At 34.5% G+C, this 22,042-nt stretch overlaps 1 protein-coding gene across 1 annotated transcript in view; it reads right to left on the bottom strand.

Moving 5' to 3' along the window:
* Positions 1–22,042, bottom strand: part of LOC136034463 (liprin-beta-1-like) — a 164,053-nt gene that overhangs the window by 107,257 nt on the left and 34,754 nt on the right. The window contains exons 5-6 of the mRNA XM_065715654.1: positions 17,487–17,660; positions 2,439–2,591 (exon numbers count right to left, since the gene is read on the bottom strand). Coding sequence (XP_065571726.1) covers positions 2,439–2,591; positions 17,487–17,660 — 327 coding nt within the window. The remainder of the gene's footprint in view (positions 1–2,438; positions 2,592–17,486; positions 17,661–22,042) is intronic.

Genomic DNA, 22,042 nt, shown 5'->3' with positions numbered 1-22,042 from the left:
CTGAAGACAAAGTAAGTATTTTCCTATAGCAACTTGATATTTGACTAGACCCAAAATGAAGAACCTTAGCTCGTAACTTAAACAAAACATTTTATGTAAATAACCAGAAAAAGTGTTTTATGTAAGCACGTAACTTTCCGATGTAAAATACAAAATCATGAGCCATGTTAGTTCGTTAAATACAGCTTTCACAAATTTGACTTTTTTTATAGTTAAAATTTACAGAACTAACAAATCAATGGCGTTCACTGCAAAGATCACCCGCAGATCACCATGATGGTGTACATATGTGACGGTGATGACACCACCAAAGAACACCATAATGGTATCAGTTCTTCCGAAATAATTGGCACAGTCTTGGCTCTTTGCCCCAGTATGGAACACTGCACAGCACATGGCACACTCCCATCACAAGTAGCACATGCAACATAGTGTACATGATTGTTGAAAGTCGACAGCCGCATGTGCAATTTACAAAATGCGTACTTACATTATTTATTCAAGTTTGAATATTATCACACTTATAACAAAAAAGTAATTTATCAACTTTCAATAAATAGGAAATAGATCAAATGCAGAAAGACGTGGGTAGTTTGAAGACTGCCAATCAATATCATTTACAAACATTACAAGTTCTTAGTTTTGCCTTGCAAATAGCTTTTATAAATACCCTACTAAGAAACAAGATCAACCAAAGATATTTACAATTATTCTATTAGGTTTTCAGTGCAAATAAAAAGAAGAAGTTTAAAACGGAAATAAAAAGTGACGTTAAAACTCCAAATAAAGAGAAACAATCCTATATACGAGGGTAGCTTCATCTTCATTTGTTATGCATAAATTAGAACAGTGCTTTCTTGAAAGCAAAAATAAACTGCATTAGATACAACATGTAGGCCGTAGCAAGTGGTTTGTTCACTGGTTGACTTTCAGATAATCTCTAAATACTGTTGTTTTGAGCAAATACAACGAAATGAGCCTATAAAGTTGCACTTTTATCACACTGATCTTGCGTTGCCGAATCCCATTTCAGTAGTATTGACATAAGATAAGGGCAAAACTAAGCTTAAAAAGCGAGAAAGTTAAGGGGACGGTAGCCCTTCTCATATACAGAAACATTTTTGCATGTTCTATTTATACAGTTACTTCTTACTAAAACTCTAATTTCTTAAGTTTAATTGCTGTTTGTATTAAATATGAAACTCCCAGATACCTGAATTGAGGGACTCTACGACCTTTCTCCACAAATCTCCCCTTTTAACGCTTCATTTCAAGCCCTTTTCATTGATTTTGAAAATTGCTGTTTTACATTAAAAATCCTGTTTCGCAATTCAAGGGGAGCTATTACTCTGCACCCATATTGCACGCTTAGTTCAAATATATTCCTGCAAATGGAGAAAATTTATGAAGCAAAGCCCTCTTTATTCTGAACTGAAGGACCTCTCGAGCACAGTTTGAACATTTGGCCCTTCAAATATACCTTTCAAGGCTTCAGGTACCTTCCTCCCCCTCTTCCAAAATATCTAATCCCTCCCTCTAATAATCGGTACCTATGAAAAATTGTTACGAATATGTACGAATAGTTTATAAAAAAAAACATTTATTTGGTAAGGACTGCCACTACCCGGCAGGACGGTCTCTGACATATGGAGCTTACATAAACAGCTGTTCAATAGTGTTAAAACGATTTATCACCTCAAAATTTTGCTCGATGGAATTGTTGCCATGTCCCCGCAAAAGCTATGCCTTTAAACCCCGGGATAGCAGAAATAAGATCTTTGCTGTAACACGATCTCTTTTGTTGCTCAAAAAGAGCATTAGGATATTTAAAGAGCCCTTCCCCCCATAGACCACGATCTTTGTTTGAATACAATCATCAATGGAAAGGAAAACAAAAACAAACACACATCTGTGACCATCCTTCTTGGGACAAATATGAAATTTCGAGATTCTTGTGCATTTTTATGCAACCTGGAGGGAGTTCTCAGATAAGCTGAAATTAATGGTCCATATGTTAAAAGCTTGGAGTGACCACAGAAAGAAGATACTTCTGATCCATATTATTGCTATCAACCTTCGTTTTGTTAGATCTTCAGTTTCTACTGACAAGTGTTGCTCTTTACTATCGTTCATTATAATGTGCTGTTTGACTGTGTATTAATACTATGACAAAAAAAGAAGAAAAGAAAATACTGCGTGTTGCCTATTTAACACATTTTCTTTTTTTCTTAAATAAAAAGAGAAATTGAATTTGATTGGACGGAATAAAAATTAGAGAAAAAAGAAAGAAGAATAGATGCAGATATTGTTCAGAATCCTTTAATTTCGATCAATGTAGCAAAACAAGGCAGATTTCCCATTTTATAAAATTCAAAAAATAATTATAAGCGCTTCAAATGTAAAAGGCAACACGGAAACAAACATATAATCAAAATTACCTTAGGCTCAGGAGACTCAAGGGCACTTATTTGAGCACCAGCACGCAGCAATAAATTTTCTTTTTCCATCGAAACGCTTCTCAAACGCAAAGAAGAAAGCTCTTTAGTCAACTCCATTTTTTGAGTTTCCAACTGAGAACGTATCATAAGCTCCTAAAATAGAATATGGTGAAATGGTAAATTGTTAATTACCGAAAGTATATGGTAAAATTCCAATCGCAAAGAAAGAAGTTCTTCAGTCACCTCCATTTTTTTAGTTTCCAAATGAGAATGCATCATAAGCTCCTAAAATAGTATATGGTGAAATGGTAAATTGTTAATTACCGAAAGTATACGGTAAATTTCCAATCGCAAAGAAAGAAGCTCTTCAGTCACCTCCATTTTTTCAGTTTTCAACTGAGAACGTATCATAAGCTCCTAAGAAATAGTATATGGTGAAATGCTAAATTGTAAATTGCCGAAAGTATATGGTAAACTTTCAATCGTAAAGAAAGAAGCTCTTCAGTCACCTCCATTTTTTGAGTTTCCAGCTGAGAACGTATCATAAGCTCCTAAAATAGTATATGGTGAAATGGTAAATTGTTAATTGCCGAAAGTATATGGTAAATTCTTAATCGCAAAGAAAGAAACACTTTAGTCACCTCCATTTTTTGAGTTTCCAATTGAGAACGTATCGTAAGCTCCTAAGAAATAGTATATGGTGAAATGTTAAATTGTTAATTGCTGAAAGTATCTGGTAAATTTTCAATCGCAAAGAAAGAAGCTCTTCATTCACCTCTATTTTTTTAGTTTCCAACTGAGAACGTGTCATAAGCTCCTAAAAATAGTATATGGTGAAATGGTAAATTGTTAAGTGCCGACAGTATCTGGTAAATTGTCAATCGCAAAGAAAGAAGCTCTTCAGTCACCTCCATTTTTTGAGTTTCCAACTGAGAACGTATCATAAGCTCCTAAGAAATAGTATATGGTGAAATACTAAATTGTTAATTGCCGAAAGTATCTGGTAAATTTTCAATCGCAAAGAAAGAAGCTCTTCATTCACCTCTATTTTTTTAGTTTCCAACTGAGAACGTGTCATAAGCTCCTAAAAATAGTATATGGTGAAATGGTAAATTGTTAAGTGCCGAAAGTATCTGGTAAATTGTCAATCGCAAAGAAAGAAGCTCTTCATTCACCTCTATTTTTTTAGTTTCCAACTGAGAACGTATCATAAGCTCCTAAGAAATAGTATATGGTGAAATGTTAAATTGTTAATTGCTGAAAGTATCTGGTAAATTTTCAATCGCAAAGAAAGAAGCTCTTCATTCACCTCTATTTTTTTTTAGTTTCCAACTGAGAACGTGTCATAAGCTCCTAAAAATAGTATATGGTGAAATGGTAAATTGTTAAGTGCCGACAGTATCTGGTAAATTGTCAATCGCAAAGAAAGAAGCTCTTCAGTCACCTCCATTTTTTGAGTTTCCAACTGAGAACGTATCATAAGCTCCTAAGAAATAGTATATGGTGAAATACTAAATTGTTAATTGCCGAAAGTATCTGGTAAATTTTCAATCGCAAAGAAAGAAGCTCTTCATTCACCTCTATTTTTTTAGTTTCCAACTGAGAACGTGTCATAAGCTCCTAAAAAATTGTATATGGTGAAATGGTAAATTGTTAAGTGCCGAAAGTATCTGGTAAATTTTCAATCGCAAAGAAAGAAGCTCTTCAGTCACCTCCATTTTTTGAGTTTCCAACTGAGAACGTATCATAAGCTCCTAAGAAATAGTATATGGTGAAATACTAAATTGTTAATTGCCGAAAGTATCTGGTAAATTTTCAATCGCAAAGAAAGAAGCTCTTCAATCACCTCTATTTTTTTAGTTTCCAACTGAGAACGTGTCATAAGCTCCTAAAAAATTGTATATGGTGAAATGGTAAATTGTTAAGTGCCGAAAGTATCTGGTAAATTTTCAATGGCAAAGAAAGAAGCTCTTCAGTCACCTCCATTTTTTGAGTGTCCAACTGAGAACGTATCATAAGCTGATAAAAAATAGTATACGGTGAAATGGTAAATTGCTAATTGCCGAAAGTATATGGTAAATTTTCAATCGCAGAGAAAGAAGCTCTTCAGTCAGCTCCACTTTTTGAATTTCCAAATAAGAAAAAGCACATATCATCATCTCAGGAAGAACTGAAGGCATTAAGTTGAAACTTTTAGGACATACTGAACGGTACTTGGGGGGCAAAGGGCCCCCCTTGTCCTAGACCCCATTAACACTGGTAAAAAATTATGAAATAGCCGGTTTGATCAATAGGTGTAATAGTTATGCCTCTGGAAATGTAATGATCAACATAACCCATGGAGAAAAGGTTGTAAATTATACAATATGCCCATTGTTTGCATACAGGATATATCATTGGTAAAGAGCGGGAATGTTTGATCTTGATTGTTTCAGAAAAGCCTAAGGGTATGAAGGTAAAACTTCAGGGAATGCTGAGGGGGATGTTGAGCTCAATCCTAAGATACTACGTACGTCTCGGTTGTAAGAAGGGCGTATCTTCAATATCCCAGGAGCGTTTAATGTCACTTGGTCGAAAGCTTTAGGGAATGTTAAAGGTTATCTTGAAACACATTAGAAGACGCTAATTAGAATTTAACAAATTAGAATCAGATATTTCAATAAGAAACCAATAATAAAACTTTGGTAAAAAGAGGGAACATAATTTAACTGAAAAAACATCCTGAAAGAAGTTTTTCAAAGAAAAGTAAAGGGCCATATTAAACTTAAAACTATTAGAAATAAATTTATATAAAAAATCAAACTAAAACAACCAGAAATTACTATAAAAGAATAAATGAAGCCCAAAACAAACAGAAATTAAATAAACAATCATAGCAAACAAACACACAACAGGTGCTAATATAAATGAATAAATAAATCTTAAAATGAATAAAAACTAAATTGAGAATTCAAGTAATGCTTAAAAGAACAAACAAATACAACGTAGAAACAATAGGGAAAGTTTTTTCAAGACAATGGAAATTATTTATGTAGATATTTCGGCCCTATGTACAAGGGCCGTCTTCAGCACAATACAATACTATATATATATATAAAAGAACTTACATCAAATTGTGAGAATTAAAACTGAATATAAAAACACTTATTAAGACAATTTTTTTTAAAAATATAGCCCTAGCATCCTTACTTCAGCGAAGTTCAACCAGGACTGGCGAAAAGAATGAAATGAAGAAATATAAACTCATTCAAACTAAAGAGAATAAAATGATTAGATGCAATTTCTTAAAGCTAATCTTGCTTGTTTAGCAGCCTGTCTCAAAGGCCTTTTCGTAGTTGGTTCAGTACTATTATAAATTGGTTTAGTAAAATATTTTGTTAGATCATTTTTAATTAAATTTGAGTATAAAGAATTTAGTGAGTATTCCCCCAAGTCCCTGTTCAAAGAAATATTTTTATTGATTTTGAGATTAATTTCAATTGATTCTCGAACCACCTGTTTTATTCCCAAATCATTACTAATGAGTGAAGAGTTTTCAAAAAGTATCATGTGGGACGGATTATTAAAAATGTGCCAACCTAGAGCAGAATCAAAGGAATTGTTGGAACCATTTGAAATTAAGGCCTTGTCTATGTCATTTTTATGCTGATGTAACCTTTTGTCTAGATTCTGATGGGTCCTGCCGACATAGTATTTTCCGCAATCACAGGGTATTTGATAGACCCCTCTTTGGCGAGTAACTGGGGTCTTATCTTTACCCGAATTTAAGAAATTGATGATTTTAAAATTATTAGTAAAAACTACGTACAGATTATTTTTTGTGCAAATATTTTTTAATTTTGTTGTAATCTTTGGGATATACGGAAGATAGACAATATTTGAGGGCTTATCAATAGCCTCACATTGTGAAGTATCTTCTTCGATTTTACAAGAATGTCTTTTTATTCTACGGCTAATTATTTTATTTACAAAAGGAATGGGGTATCCATTACCAAAAAGAATATCTCTGATAAAATTTATTTCTGCATTTATATATGAATGGGAGCAAATATTTAGGGCACGATCAATGAGGGAAATTACAACTGCTCTTTTAACTTGTGGGGGGTGATTTGAATTAAAGTGAAGATATCTATTGTTTTGTGTTGGCTTTCGATATATAGTAAAATCCAGTTCATCAGCTTTACGAATAATTAATACATCTAAAAACGGTAGTTTATTTTCAATTTCAACTTCAAGGGTGAACTGCAAATTTCGGTCATAAGTGTTAAGATGATCTAAGAAGCCCCGAAGTTCAGCTTCCCCATAATTCCAAAGTGAAATTACGTCATCCATATAACGACCCCAATAGACATGTTTTAGAAAATAAGAATTCAATGCCCAATTCTCAAGATTCTCGACGTAAATATTTGCTAGTAGCCCGGATAAAGGTGCCCCCATGGGTAATCCATTTTTTTGTTGATAAAAAGAATCGCGAAATTGAAAATACATAGAAAACTTATTACAAATTTTAACAAGAGTCATTAAAACTTCACAATCAATTCCTGTCGCTGAAGTCTCGATCAAGTGGTAATTTTCTTCTATTTTGTTTTTTAATAATTCCTCTGAAATAGTTACATCTATATTTGTGTACATGGAAACAATGTCGAAACTACTAACTATTGTGTTTTCTGAAATACTTGTGTTGCTAAGTTTTTTAATCAAATCTGCCGAGTTATGAATATAGGAATTTTGAGAATACAATAAAGGTTTGAAAGCTGCACAAAGCCATTTTCCAATATTGGCAGCGGGAGCTTTAGTACAAGCCACAATAGGTCTTAAGGGAATACCCTGTTTATGTATTTTTGGTAAACCGTAGAGTTTAGGACAGAAACTACCACGGGGAAAAAATTTATTGTATAGTTGTGGGGTGATTTTACCATTTTGTTTTAGCTGCTTTAATTCATTTATAATATTATTAGTGAACTGATCAGTAGGATCATGAGTTATTGTTTGATATGTAATTGTGTCATTTAAATGCGAGAAAATTTTGTTGTCATAGTCTGTTGTATTCATGACAACAAGTGAATTGCTTTTGTCTGCTTTAGTTATTATAATAGAACCGTACACGTCTAAAGCCTATTGTGTCATTTGCGCTTTACTGAAAATAAATGAAATTACAAATATTTTCTTCTATAATTTCAACATTGAAAAATATAAATAAAAATTGTAGTGAAATAAAATTCAGAATTGCTGAATATTCATCAAATAGTATCACTATACATCAAATATTCATTGTATTTTTGACAGTTCTTTCTAAAGACTGTTCAAGAAACATATAGTCCAATAGTTCATGGTAACGAATTGTAGAAAGGAGCGACCCGCTCCTTTTTTTCTCCAAAATTCCAAAAGATGGAATTTTGATACCAATAGCTACATCAAAAGAATTTCATTTTAATGCTGATTTTAAATATACAAGCTTCATCAAGTTTAGTCTTACCCATCAAAAGTTATGAGCCTGAGAAAATTTACCTTATTTTAGAAAACAGGGGGAAATACCCCCTAAAAGTCATAGAATCTTAACAAAAATCACACCATCAGATTCAGCTCATCAGAGAACCCTACTGTAGAAGCTTTAAGCTCCTATCTACAAAAATGTGGAATTTTGTATTTTTTGCCAGAAGACAGATCACGGATGCGTCTTTATTTGTCTGTTTTTTTTTTTTTCCAGGGGTGATCGTATCGACCAATTGGTCCTAGAATGCCACGAGAGGGCTCATTCTAACGAAAATTAAAGGTTCTAGTGCCCTTTCTAAGAAACTAAAAAATTGGAGGACACCTAGGCCCCCTCCCACTCACATTTTCCCCCAAACTAACTGGATTAAAATTTTGAGATAGCCATTCTGTTCAGCTTAGTCGAAAACCTAATAACTATGTCTTTGGGGACGACTTCAACGCCTCGCTTCCTCAATGCCTCGCTCTTTACGCTAAAGTTTGCCTCTTTGTCACAGTTCTACTTTTTAAAATGATTAAAACACTTTAGCGTAAAGAGCAAGGCGTTGAGGAGGGGACAGCCCCTTTTATTTACGGAATAATTTCTGTTCGTTTTAAGTTTTAATGTCGCTCCTTATTTGCAGTTAAAAAAACTTGTTTTTTATTTATTTAATTTTCAGTTAAACGCTAATGACGCAGAAGGTGTCATTGTCTGTAATGATTTTGTTCACATTAGCTTAATTTGCATAATCAATTTTTTAGTTCTACTCGTTTTAAGATTTATTTATTCGGATGAGAAAACTTATTCATAATTATAGATCATCTGATGTGACAAATAAGCTTGAGTTACTTCCCGTTAAGTAGTTAAAGTCAGCCCCTGACAAGCTCGGGCCGTACCACGGGCTCATACGTCTTTCTGTCCATTTGAGGAATATTTGTATTTTTCATAATTGTGCGTTTTTTTTTCTTTTCTTTTTTCTTAGCACTCTATTTTTCTCTTGTGTTTATTAGCGGGTTTATTATTATTATTTAAATTATTTAAATTATTATTATTTATATTAGTACCTGTTGTATGTTTTCAAGAGCAAAGAGCTTGTGAAACTTACAAAAAAGAAACTCACGTATGTTTCTGTAAAAAAAAAAGATAAAAAAAAAAAATTGACAATTACCGCCATTTTAACATAAAATCATAAGGTTATAGAAAGAAGATACATATATATATATATAAACAAGTATGAAAATTCATAATGCTGGGATAATATATTGTATATTTTAAATCGTGTCTCGGATCAAAAATGTGTTTTAGCACATTAAACATATTAGACAATGTGTCAGTAACTTTAGCAAGAGCAGTATAAAAATAGATAAAAGCTTTTGCGACAACCCGAGAGAAACTCAGGAGCCTCAGTTCCCTATCCCTCCTCCGTAATCCCAAATTTTTCTGCACTTTTTACTCAGATTATCAAATAAATGTTTTTTATTTATGCTTGACAACATGATCTCAGATAAAAACCAATTATAAAATATATTGTGTCAGGACAATCGTATATAATTGAATACATATATACAACAGAAATTATTTACATTCAATCATTTCTTTAGAATTAGTTTACACTGGTCTAAAGATAAAAGAACTACTTTTGCCAAAAAGAGACAATAGTAATGTTTGTGCCTTGTTTTTATATTTTAACTAGCCCATGCACTACTAACTCACTTAGCGCTAATTGTTACATAATAACAAACTAGTTTAAAACAAAACAATCGGCCTAATTACAAAGAAATAAACTAAAGAACCGACATTCATACATCGAAAAAACTATAAATAAGCTTGTTTAAAATTCTGTAATTCAGCTGTTTAACGCTACACAGTCAGAGGCGCTACTGGCTGTTAAGCCTATATTACACCACTGAAGTTTTCTTTCTTATCCGCTTTTCACATACTTTGAATAAAGACTATTAAAGCAAAATTTTTTTCTCAGTAGATAGCAGACATGGCTACTGCTACTGAGGAGTTGATTACCATCCATTAGTTCATAGATTCAGTAAAGTTATAGTCGAATTCCAAGTAAACCCATATTTCTGCTCTAATTCATTTGAGCCTAAAATCCTTAGGAACACATCGTTTTCGGCGACAAAGAAAAGTATCACAAGTGCTTCACTTATTATATTTTAGTAGGATATTCCACAAAGTATATTTAATATCACAATAAACGATTTTCAACGCAATAAAGTAGGCATAAATTGACAAATAATTACACAAGAGAAAACCTAAAAAGGAAGGAGAGAATTAGCAAAATCTTACTCCAATACCCCCCCCCCAAAAAAAAAGAAAATTTTGGCCTAAATATCCAATTTTCCTTTACTCTTTTTATTTTTTAATAGAACCCAAACTGGAAAGAAATCCCTCAAGAGTGTTAAAAGTACCAAGAATATCAAAATAAGAACATTTTTTTGGTTGCTAGACCCAATTTGGGTCTATTAATCCCTGAAAGCCATGATTTTCTAAAATTTTTCGTTTGGTTCTTTAAGAATTATGAAGACGTTAATTCAGTATCGCATTTTTGCCATTGTTGCAAAGTCGAACCTTTACAGCTGCAGGTATAAGACCAGCTTCAAATGCATTGTGCAAACAACTTTAAATTTAGAGGAAAACTACACATTCTTGTGCTGTTTCGATCCATATGTTTAAGTCGATTTTTCACCAGTTTATTCTTTTTTATTTGGCGCAGGCTGCTGCCCAAAACTGTATAACTTTATATATGGTCTTTCCCATTAAAAATTGAATACCCGATTTTTTCTTTTCTTTTAAGATAGGTACATCTGTGCAAGTTTCCAATTAATCAAGTTTCTGGTGAGAAAAGCGGATCCTGCATTGGAAAGGTTGATGATTTCCACTTCATTAACTCTATTGTGTGCGTATATTCGCAAGTTTTTTTAATGATGTTCTGTAGAGTTGGTACACCGCTGAATATGTCTGGCCAGGTAACTTTGTGGTAATCCAGTTCATCAAGTTGATCATCTCCGCTACGTTGGTTTTTATCTTGATTGCCATCTGGCATGGAAATTTCACAGTGACCCAATTTCATCAACCAATGACCCAGTTGCCCGCGGGGTTGGGATACTTCGTTGGTTTATCCATACATCTCCTACGGTATCCTGCTACGGCAACCGCCCTCAAAGAATACTTCTCTCTCAAAGAATACTTCTAGTTATATATTATTCGTTGGTTTATCCATACATCTCCTACAGTTGCCTGCTATGGCAACCGCCTTAGAAGAATACTTCTCCCTCAAAGAATACCCCTGCTATTGAGCAGTAACTTCTTGTGCAACTATAGAAGAAGGCAAGTTCTACAAAATAAAGCTGTTCGAACAATCGACATGTACGTCCAGGATGTACATGACACTTGAACTTGTTTTGGGTCCCTGAAACTCCTTAATATAGGTCAGATAAGAGATTACCAAGCTGCAGTATTTGTGTTTCAGTGTATGAATGGTTTAACCCTGGATGTTTTTAAGAGTTTTTACCAAAGTAACAGTGATCTACAAAACTATGAAACTAGGCAAAGTGATAAAATAGTTGTTGATTTGCGTTGTTGTACCAGGTCTTCATTTTCAATGGACACATGGGTCTATCTGTAGGGAATCAGCTATCACTGAACATTATTAACTTAAAAAAGTAAAGTTTTTTGAGGGAAGTAAAGAGCAAAGTTGAAACTTAAAACGAACAAAAATTATTGCTTCACAGTCTATCTAACATATATCAATAAATCTAGTACAAATAAACCAAATGATCATTGTGTTGCGAGATCAACACTTTAGTTTTGTCCCATTTTTTTTTTCTATGCCGCCGATGTCGGCTTATTCCTGGAAACTGGTAAGGATCTAAGTGTGGACCTCAGGCCGGATTGATGAATATGGCATTAAATTTTGGAAAGCTCCGCAGAACTCTTGCCTGGGGCCAAAAAGGATGGTTTTTGCTTGTCCACGAGCCAGAGCATATGGTGTGCGAAGTGAAGTGGAGTTATGAAGCCTATGTCAGACAGGAGTATCTGAAGTTGTGCAGCCAAGCTTTCGTTTCATCAAACCATGTTTCTGCTTTCGAGTGGAAAGCTCTGTTCTAGCAGGCAGGCACCACTTTCAAATTGAAGATGGACTAAAATCTATAAGTGTTAAATATATGCCGCAGTTACCCGGCCCCACAGCCAATATATCTTCTTTGAGTGATAAATAGAAAAATTTACAGAAGCAAAAAAGCGGCATTTTCCCACGGGTCCGAAAGTGCTGCCGTAATTTCGGCTGGGTTTATCATTTGTTTTTTCGGACTTGGGATTGAGGTAGAGAAATGTTATCAGATATACCTCATAAACATTAAGAGTTCTGTCATTGCTAAAGAAATTGGAGCTTATCCTTCGCTCCTTTCTAAGTGGTGACGTTAGAAAGTTGGCCTACGGCAAAAAAATCAACTTTTGAACTAAGACAGATAGAATTTTTTTTCGACGGCAATCGATAGCTCTTGATGAGCTGATCGAAGTATATGTCATCCATTTCTTGGTACAAAAATTCCTTCATGGGATATACTAGTTTGAAAGTTTCAAGGGGTTGACAACTTCAGCAGTAGGGTACACACTGAAACAAAAAATAGGCCAATATCAATTGTAAGACATGTAGGAGACTTGTAAGGAAAGGTCGGCTGTTAGCTCATAAACATCTTCGGCGTTGAGGGGTTTACAAATTTTGCTATTTGGTGTACCTATTATTTGTTTCCAGTGTATTTGATGGAAAGACCGAGTTGGTTCCAGTGGTAAGACATGTAGGGGACTTGTAAGTAATAATCGTCTATTAGGCTACAATCATCTTTAGTGATGAGGGGTTTGTAACTTTTGCTAGTTGGTGTAGCCTACCCATAATCACTGCAACCTAGAATTAAGTGTTTACGCAACGGGTACAAACGATAACGTAAAACAACGAGGCAGTTTCATAATAATTAATAGAGTGTCATCTATGGTATTTTGATCCTGAAAGTTACAGATAGCTTTATAATACCAACTAGATCATATAAGATACTGTTTCAAGTTTTCATCCATCACGATGTCTACGATTGATAAGGATAACGTTCAACTGGCTGCAAAAATCAGTTTAGTCCCTTCTTTTGGTATTATCGATAGCTCGTGATGACCTGATAAAAAATATGTCATAGTAGTTTCTTCATAATTAATAGTGTCATTTACGGTATTTTGATCCTGAAAAGTTATAGATAGCTTTATAATACCAACTGGATTATATAAGATATTGTTCTAAGCTTTCATCCGTCACGATGTCTACGATTGAAAAGGATAAATTTCGACTGGCTGCAAAGTCAATTTAGTCCCTTCTTTCGATATTCTTTATTATTGTTGTTTTTTTCAACGCTAAGGAAATAGCCTTTGATCATGTGATTACTTATCGCGTTCTTCTTTGAACATAACGTTTTAAAAGCTTCGATAGGCTGACAACTTCAGCGTTTAACCGATAGCAAAGAAACAAAACCAAAGTGTTGCTCTCGACGAAGCCGGACACAGGTTGCCGCAACACTTCACGCTGCTCAGGCAACGTAGGTCTAGTATTTTCCTATGTTTGTAGGATTATAGAAAACTAGCACTTTACTGAAAACACAGAAACCAAGTATAAAAAACAAGAATGTAAATTTACTAGTTAAAAGTGAGTACGTAGCCTGACAACAACAAACTAATCAATAAAGCTTTTCATAGTCTTACACCAGCTGTTTTATTAGTAACTTTCAGTATACAATTAAAATTATCTTAAAAACATAAGCATAAAAACAATTACTTTTTTAATAGCCGCAAAGTCTCTGAACAGCATACAGAAATATTGGATTGATTTATCAGGTAACATTTTGGTCTCACCAGCTATAATACCAATAGTGAATAATTAATAATCTTAAATTGTAAGAAATACACTTTAGTATAACAAAAAAAATACCCTATTTGTATACTGTAAAAAGTGGCCTTAATCGGTTACTTTTACTGTACCAAAACTCCTATATTGTTTTGTGTTTTCAGTTCAAGCACTAGTTTTCTATAATCCTACAAACATACGGAAATATGACTATTTGGTTTATTTGTACTAGATTTATTGAAATATGTTAGATGGACTGTGAAGCAATAATTTTTGTTCGTTTTAAGTTCAACTTCGCTCTTTACTTCCCTCAAAAACTTTGCTTTTTAAAATTAATTTTTGCTCGTTTTTAATTTAAATTTAATGCAGAAACAACACTACAATGATCTTTTAATTTTTTTCGAGGGGGATGGCAGCACCCTCATATACAGAATAATTTCTGTATATTCTTACTTTCAGTTGAAAAAAAATTATTTAATTTCTGATCGTTTTTCAAATAATGCCGAGAAATGCATGATACAAAAAATAGTGAACACGGTTTTTGAAGATGGGCGACCTCGACAGTTAGGGAAGAGTAATTATTTTTCTAAAACAGATTTTTAAGGTTTTCAAAACCAAAGCAAAATTTTGGTAAGTCTAACTTGCTTCACTAAACATTTCCCTCTCCCCATGACAAACAACAAAAACATTAGACACACAGGTGTGGAATACCAATAAACAAGAAAAAGTTAGAAAGTAACCTGACAACCAGAAAAATATAAGAGAAAAAAATGCTAATAGGGTCTTAGTGCTATGATTTCTCTATATACATTACAAATAGTTTTATTTCGTCTATTAAATACTAAAAAAAAGAAATAATATGAATAAATAAATACAATAATAAGTAATCTTTCCTTGAAGAAACAACTTTGAGTGGTTCCAGAACCATATGCCTACACTTCTCCATCCCCTAAGTGGCAAGGGGTTTGGGTTCTGGGCGTAATTTGCTCAAAAAATAGCGTGTGGAACATTTCACAATTCACAAAAAATTAACAAAAATAGTGAACTAGCTGAAAAATAATCATATATAAGGCAGAAAACCATGACTGAAATAAAAATGACTGATTAAGTAACTGAACCCTTGCCAGTCTGATTCAAAGTCTAACGCGCTAGTAACTGAACTACGGCGGCCCTGACAGTTACAAGTTGTTTCCCTTAGCCGTTCCTAAGATATTGCAAATACGCCGTTTGTAGCCTGGATGGACATAGTGTCTTTTGATTTGGTTCAGAGTCCCCCTCTACATTCCCTAAAGTTTCATCTTAACACCCTTGTCATTTAGGAGCAAACCCAGGATCAAAGATCCCAAGGCGAGGGGGATGGTTGGCCTTCGATCACCCTTCAACACCCACTTAAATATGCCCTGAAAATTTCAACTTAGTATTATCAGCCGTTACTTAGATACTGTTGATACGCTCTATTGACAACCGGCATGCACAAAGTGCATTTTGATTTTGTTCGACATCCTTCTCAACACTTTCTGAAAGTAGTTGCAACTAGAAGTAGTCGTAGTCCCATTAAAAGTCGCAAGTAGCCGCAGTCGAAGTCACAACTAGTACCAGTTGAAACCACAGTAGTAACAGTAATGGTGCACATGAAAGTTTAAAGTCAATGCCCTTAGCTGTTCCTAAGATGTTTCAGATACGCCCTTTTGATAGCTCGGAAGTATATGTTGTCTCTTGATTTAGTTCAGACCCCCCCCCCATTAACATTCCCTTGGCCTTTTCGGACACATACACATCATCAAACATTCCTCTTGTCACAATGATAGGTCCTATATGTAAACAAAAGACAAATTGCATAATTTATAATTCTTCTCCCGAGGGGTTCCAGAGGGTATGGGATCCCCTTAGGCATATCAATTAGACCTTTGACCATTTTGAGAATTTTTGTTTTCAAAATTTCAAAGAGTATTGGTGAGGGGTGTCTAAACAAGAAGCGTGGGCAGGGGTGCTGATTGCCCTCCCATCACTTTCCGAAATCCTTTTTGGGAAAGTTGCCCAGAAGTTTCAATTTAATATCCTCAGTCGTCCCTGATATATTCCTGATGCGCCCTTTTGACCACTAGCATGCATATAGTGCGTTTTGATTTTTTTCAGCATTGCTTCCTACCTTTTCTGAATGGATTCACAAGTAGAATTAATCGCAGTAGCAGCCACAAGTAGTGGCAGTTGTAGTCACAGCAGCAGTAGTAATGGCCCTGAAAGTTTCAAATTGATATCCTTGGCCGTTCCTAAGATATTGCAGATACGCCTTTTTGATGACCAGGATGCAAACTGTCTATTTTAACTTTGTTTTAAATACCCCTCAACACTTCCCCAAATTTCACCCCCTTTGCCTTTCTATGACACATCCATGACCACACATACCTCCTTACCTATGAGAAACCCTGGATGTGAACAATGGACAAATTACATAATTTACAATCCTTTCCCGAGAGCTGCGAAGGGCATGGCATCCCAGATGCAGAGTTATTAGACTTTTGACTGTTTCGTACAAAATGGCTGCTTCTATGAGTGTCAAAGGGGGGGGGGGGCGTCTAAAAACCACCAGAGGAACTGGTTGCCATCCGATCAATCTTTAACTTTGCCCTTATTATTAACTCAAAGTTTCAACTTAATACCCACAGTTGTTCCTTAGATATTACTGATACGCCCTTTTGACAATCAGCATGCACATAGTGTGTTTTGGTTTTGTTCATAATCCCCCTCAACCTATCCGAGAAGATTCACCTTGATACGCTTTTCGGAGACACAGCACCAAATACTCCCCCTTTTCCCAAAAATGACAACAAACCTTATATGTAAGTAATGGGCAACTTGCATAATTTACAGCCCTTGCCCCAGGGGCTGTGGCGGTTATGTCATCCCTGGATGCACAGTTATTTGACCTTAAGACTCTTTCGAACATAAAGGTTATTTCAAATTTTTGATCGGACGCCTATGGGAAGAGAGGGGACGGCTAAAGGGGTTAGGCAGGATGGATGGTTGCCCTCCAATCACTTTTGATTCTGAAAATGGGCCTATTTCCAATTTCCTAGAACATCTAATCTCCAATAGTTTGAGTCCCCTCCGGAGTTTCCAGAACAGCCACTTCCATAAGTGGCTTTGGGGAAAAAAGTAAAAATAATACTTTGAAGCCTTATGGCTCTTTACCATGCAATAGAAACCTCTGACAAGACTTTCCCAAAAGAAAAGAGGGCAGCCATGTTTGCTCAAAATTCAATATTTTCGCCAATTTTAATTCGTCTTTTTACAGTTTTTCCTTCTTTTGTTCTTCCATTACGTTTGAACAAAAATAGACGTATAGGTGATTAATCATAATGTACTTTTAAAAAGTATTTGGCGACAATCAATTTCGCATAAGTAAATATGGTCATAAAATACCTACTTATTTTACTGTGGTATGTATAAAATACTGCCACAATGTCGTACTTATGTAAATCAGAAGTACTATGATTTGAGAGCTAGTTTTCTCAAGGTAAGTTTAGACATTTAGACAGGGTTGTTTTAGACTACTACAATATGAGGGTAACTTTAGCTAATATTTTAGCTAAATAAATTTTAAAAGCAAAATGAAGTGAAAAGCGAAATGGGAACATTGAAAACAAACAATTAACCTCTTTAGCTATCTATGCATATATACCTTTTGAAGAATTTCTTCTGTTCTTTTTAGTTGAGTGGATTTGTCTTGCATGCATTTTTCCATTTCTGCTATCTTATCTGACTGAGCCTCGATTTGTTCCATCAAGACCGAAACTTGGAGTTGAAGTGAGTCTTTTTCTCCTTCCACTCGACGTAGTCTTTCTTCCACCTCGGGCTGAAAAAGTAACCAAGTCATATAAAGGTATACAGTGCTGCAACATTTATAACTTTTGTCGACTCCCTTCCCTTTAGCTAAAAGGTAATATTCAGTTAACCCCCTACACACACACACACACATTTGTAACTTTTGTCGACTCCCTTCCCTTTAGCTAAAAGGTAATATTCAGTTAACCCCCTACACACACACACACACACATCTGTAACTTTTGTCGACTCCCTTCCCTTTAGCTAAAAGGTAATATTCAGCTAACACCCTACACACACACACACATATATATGTTTACATATAGTAAACACCCATACACACACATCAGAACAGCGTTTTTTTCTCTTACCTCAAGTCTACTTCCTCTTCTTCACCGCTTTGTAGGCCGATGGATAAGTATATAGATAACCACCCACTATTCAGAACTAGCCTTATACACTACTCACATGCACAATACGTATACGGGCAGGACACCAGGAAACCTCAACCAAGAAAGGTACACCCAAGAAGGTGGTACACTCCTCAATAGATGTGGTATGTACCACCTTCTCAGGTGTAGTTACTGAGATTTTAGGCTGGGATTTCCAGGAAACACTATGCAGACGCACTCAAACGTTTTCTTCAGAACTACATTTATCTAGAAACAGTAATATATATTGAAGTGATAATTTACACTAGTACGTTTTACTCGTATTTATGTTTAAAAGCTACGGCTAAGTGATCTTCAACAGCTAGCAAGCAGATTTATTTTTGATTAAGTAAAAAAAAAAAACAAATTTTTTTTAACTGCAAGTAAGAAGCGACATTAAAACTTAAAACGAACAGAAATTACTCCGTATATGAAAGGAGTTGTCCCCTACTCAACGCCCCGCTCTCTACGGTAAAGTTTGACTTTTTCTCACATCTCTAATTTTCAAAACAATAAAATACATTAGCGTAAAGAGCAAGGCGTCGAGGAGGATCTCAAAATTTCGATCCGGTGACTTTGGAGAAAAATGAGCGTGAGAGGGTGGCCTAGGTGCCCTCCAATTTTTTTTTGTCACTTAGAGGTTTTTATTTCTGTTAGAACGAGCTCTCTCGTGGTATTCTAGGACCACTGGGTCGATACGATCACCCCTGGACAACAAAAGAAAAAATAAACACACATCCGTGATCTGTCTTAAGGTAAAAAAAACAAAAAAACAAAATTCCACATTTTTATAGATAGGAGCTTGAAACTTGAAACTATTGAGCTTGAAACTACAGTTGGGTTCTCTAATACTAGAAATGTATTAGACTGGTCAAAGTTTGTAACTTGTAGCCGCTCCCACGGGGACTGTGGAGGAGTAAGTCGTCTCCAAAGACATAGTTATAAGGTTTTTCGACTACGCTAAATAAAATAGCTGTCTCAGAATTTTCATCGGTTGACTTTGGGAAAATAATTAGCGTGGGAGGGGGTCTAGGTGCCCTTCAATTTTTTTGGTCACTTAAAAAGGAACCTAGAACTTTTCATTTCCGTTAGAATGAGCCCTCTCGCAAAATTCTAGGACCACCGGGTCGATACAATCACCCCTGGGGAGAAAAAAAAACAAAAAAAAAACAACAAACAAACAAAAAAATAAACACGCATCCGTGATCTGCCTTCTGGCAAAAAAAAATACAAAATTCCACATTTTTGTAGATAGGAGCCTGAAACTTCTACAATAGGGTTTGCTGATACGCTGAATCTGATGTTGCTGATTTTCGTTAAGATTCTATTCCTTTTAGGGGGTGTTTCCCCCTATTTTCTAAAATAAGGCAAATCTTCTCAGGCTCGTAACTTTTGATGGGTAAGACTAAACTTGATGAAACTTATATATCCAAAATTAGCATTAAAATGCGATACTTTTGATGTAGCTATTGGTATAAAAATGCCATTTTTTAGAGTTTTGGTTACTATTGAGCCGGGTCGCTCCTTACTACAGTTCGTTACCACGAACTGTTTGATATACATATATATATATATATATATATATATATATATATAATATATATATATATATATATATATATATATATATATATATATATATATACATATATATATATATAAATCCATGTGGTTTTAAGATTCTATGACTTTTAGGGAGTGTTTCCCCCTATTTTCTACAATAAGGCAAATTTTCTCAGGCTCGTAACTTTTGATGGACAAGACTAAATTTTTTAGACTTTTGGTTACTATTGAGCCGGGTCACTCCTTACTACAGTTCGTTACCACGAACTGTTTGATATATATATATATATATATATATATATATATATATATATATATATATATATGTATATATATATGTATATATATATATATATATATATCTATATATATATATATATATATGTATATATATATATATATATATAATATATATATATATATATATATATATATATATATATATATATATATATATATATATATATATATATATATATATACTTTTTACTGTTTTAAAAAGTAGAGTTGTGGCAAAGAGTAAGCTGAATAAAAATTAAATAAAATTTACTTTGTCACAGTAAAAACAGTAAAAACTCTAGCGTAAAGAGCGGGGCATTGAGAAGGGAACATCCCCTTTCATACACGGTGTAATTTCTGTTCGTTTTAAGTTTTAATGTCGTTCCTTACTTTTAGTTAAAAATAATTAGTTTTTTTTTAATGAATTTCTGAACGTTTTTGAATTAATACATGTTTGATTGTGGCTCTCCGAACATAAATTATTAAAATGAAATTTGCATATTAATTCTTTTTTGGCTTAAATCGCTTTCTCTTAGTTTTGATCAGACGATTTTGAGAAATAAGGAGTGGGGAAGGAGACCTAGTTGCCCTACAATTTTTCGGTTACTTAAAAAGGCAACTAGAACTTTTAATTTTTAACGAACATTTTTATTAGTAAAAAATATAGTAACTTAAGAATTAACTTACGTAACGAACTTCTATATTCTTATATTTTTATTATGTATATGAGGGGTTTTTTCCCCCGTTAATATCTCGCTCTGTACACTAAAGCTTAAGTTTTGTCCCAATTCTTTAAGAATAACCCTTGAATCAGAAAGGCCGTAGAATAAATAGTTGAAATTACTAAAAATACTTTAGCATAAAGAGCGAGGTATTTAGGAGAAGAACCCTCATATGCTTAATAATATCTGTTCGTTTTAAGTTTTAATGCTACTCCTTACTTTCAATTGAAAAAACTTTTTCATGCTTATTTTTCATTTTTTTTATAGTAATGCTAGAAAATCCTGCGCCCCCTTCATTGGATTTCTCTTCCCCCATGACAAATTCCTCCAAGGAAAGATCCTCCCACATAGCCTCCTTCCCTCACCCTCCCCACAAACCAAACAAATCCCCCTGAAAACGTTTGTAAACCTCCCAATAACCATTACTGTATGTAAACACTGGTCAAAGTTTATAACTCGCAGCCCCTCCCCCGGGGACTGTTGGGGAGGAAGTCATCCCCAAAGATACAGTTATTATGGTTTTTGACTAAGTTGAAGAAAATGGTTATCTCATAATTTTGATTCGTTGACTTTGGGGAAAAATGAGCATGGGAGGGGGCCTAGATGCCCTCCAATTTTTTTGGTCACTTAAAAAGGGCACTAGAGCTTTTCATTTCCGTTAGAATGAGCCCTCTTGCGACATTCTAGGACCTCTTGGTCGATACGATGACCCCTGGGAAAACAAAAAAACAAAAAACAAATTAACAAATAAAATTCTGGCAAAAAATACGAAGTTCCACATTTTTGTAGATAGGAGCTTCAAACTTTCGCACTAAGGTTCTCTGATACGCTGAATGCGATGGTGTGATTTTCGTTAAGATTCTATGAATTTTAGGGGGTGTTTTCCCCTATTTTCCAAAATAAGGCACATTGTCTCTGGCTCGTAACTTTTGATGACAAAGACTAAATGATGAAACTTACATATTTAAAACCAGCATGAAAATCCGATTCTTTTGATATATCTTTTAGCATCGAAATTCCATCTTTTCGAGTTTCGTTTACTATTGAGCCGGGTCGCTACTTACTCATTACCACGGACTGTTTGATTTACAGGTTTGTTTCACAAAGAGTTGTGAGCTGTTGAACACAGACTATGAGATCTTAATAATTTTTTATCACCATGTTTCGATCCAATAAGGCCGGCAAATATAAGTTTATAATTACTCCGTATATGAAAGTTGTCCCCTACTCAACGCCCCGCTCTTTACGGTAAAGTTTGACTCTTTCTCACAACTCTAATTTTCAAAACAATAAAATACATTAGCGTAAAGAGCAAGGCGTTGAGGAGGATCTCAAAATTTCGATCCGGTGACTTTGGAGTAAAATGAGCGTGAGAGGGTGGCCTAGATGCCCTCCAATTTTTTGGTCACTTAGAGGAT

This window comes from Artemia franciscana, chromosome 2 (assembly GCF_032884065.1).
Source record: "Artemia franciscana chromosome 2, ASM3288406v1, whole genome shotgun sequence".
In the NCBI taxonomy this organism is placed as follows: Eukaryota; Metazoa; Arthropoda; class Branchiopoda; order Anostraca; family Artemiidae; genus Artemia; species Artemia franciscana.
This window is presented reverse-complemented; position numbering and strand designations above follow the sequence as displayed.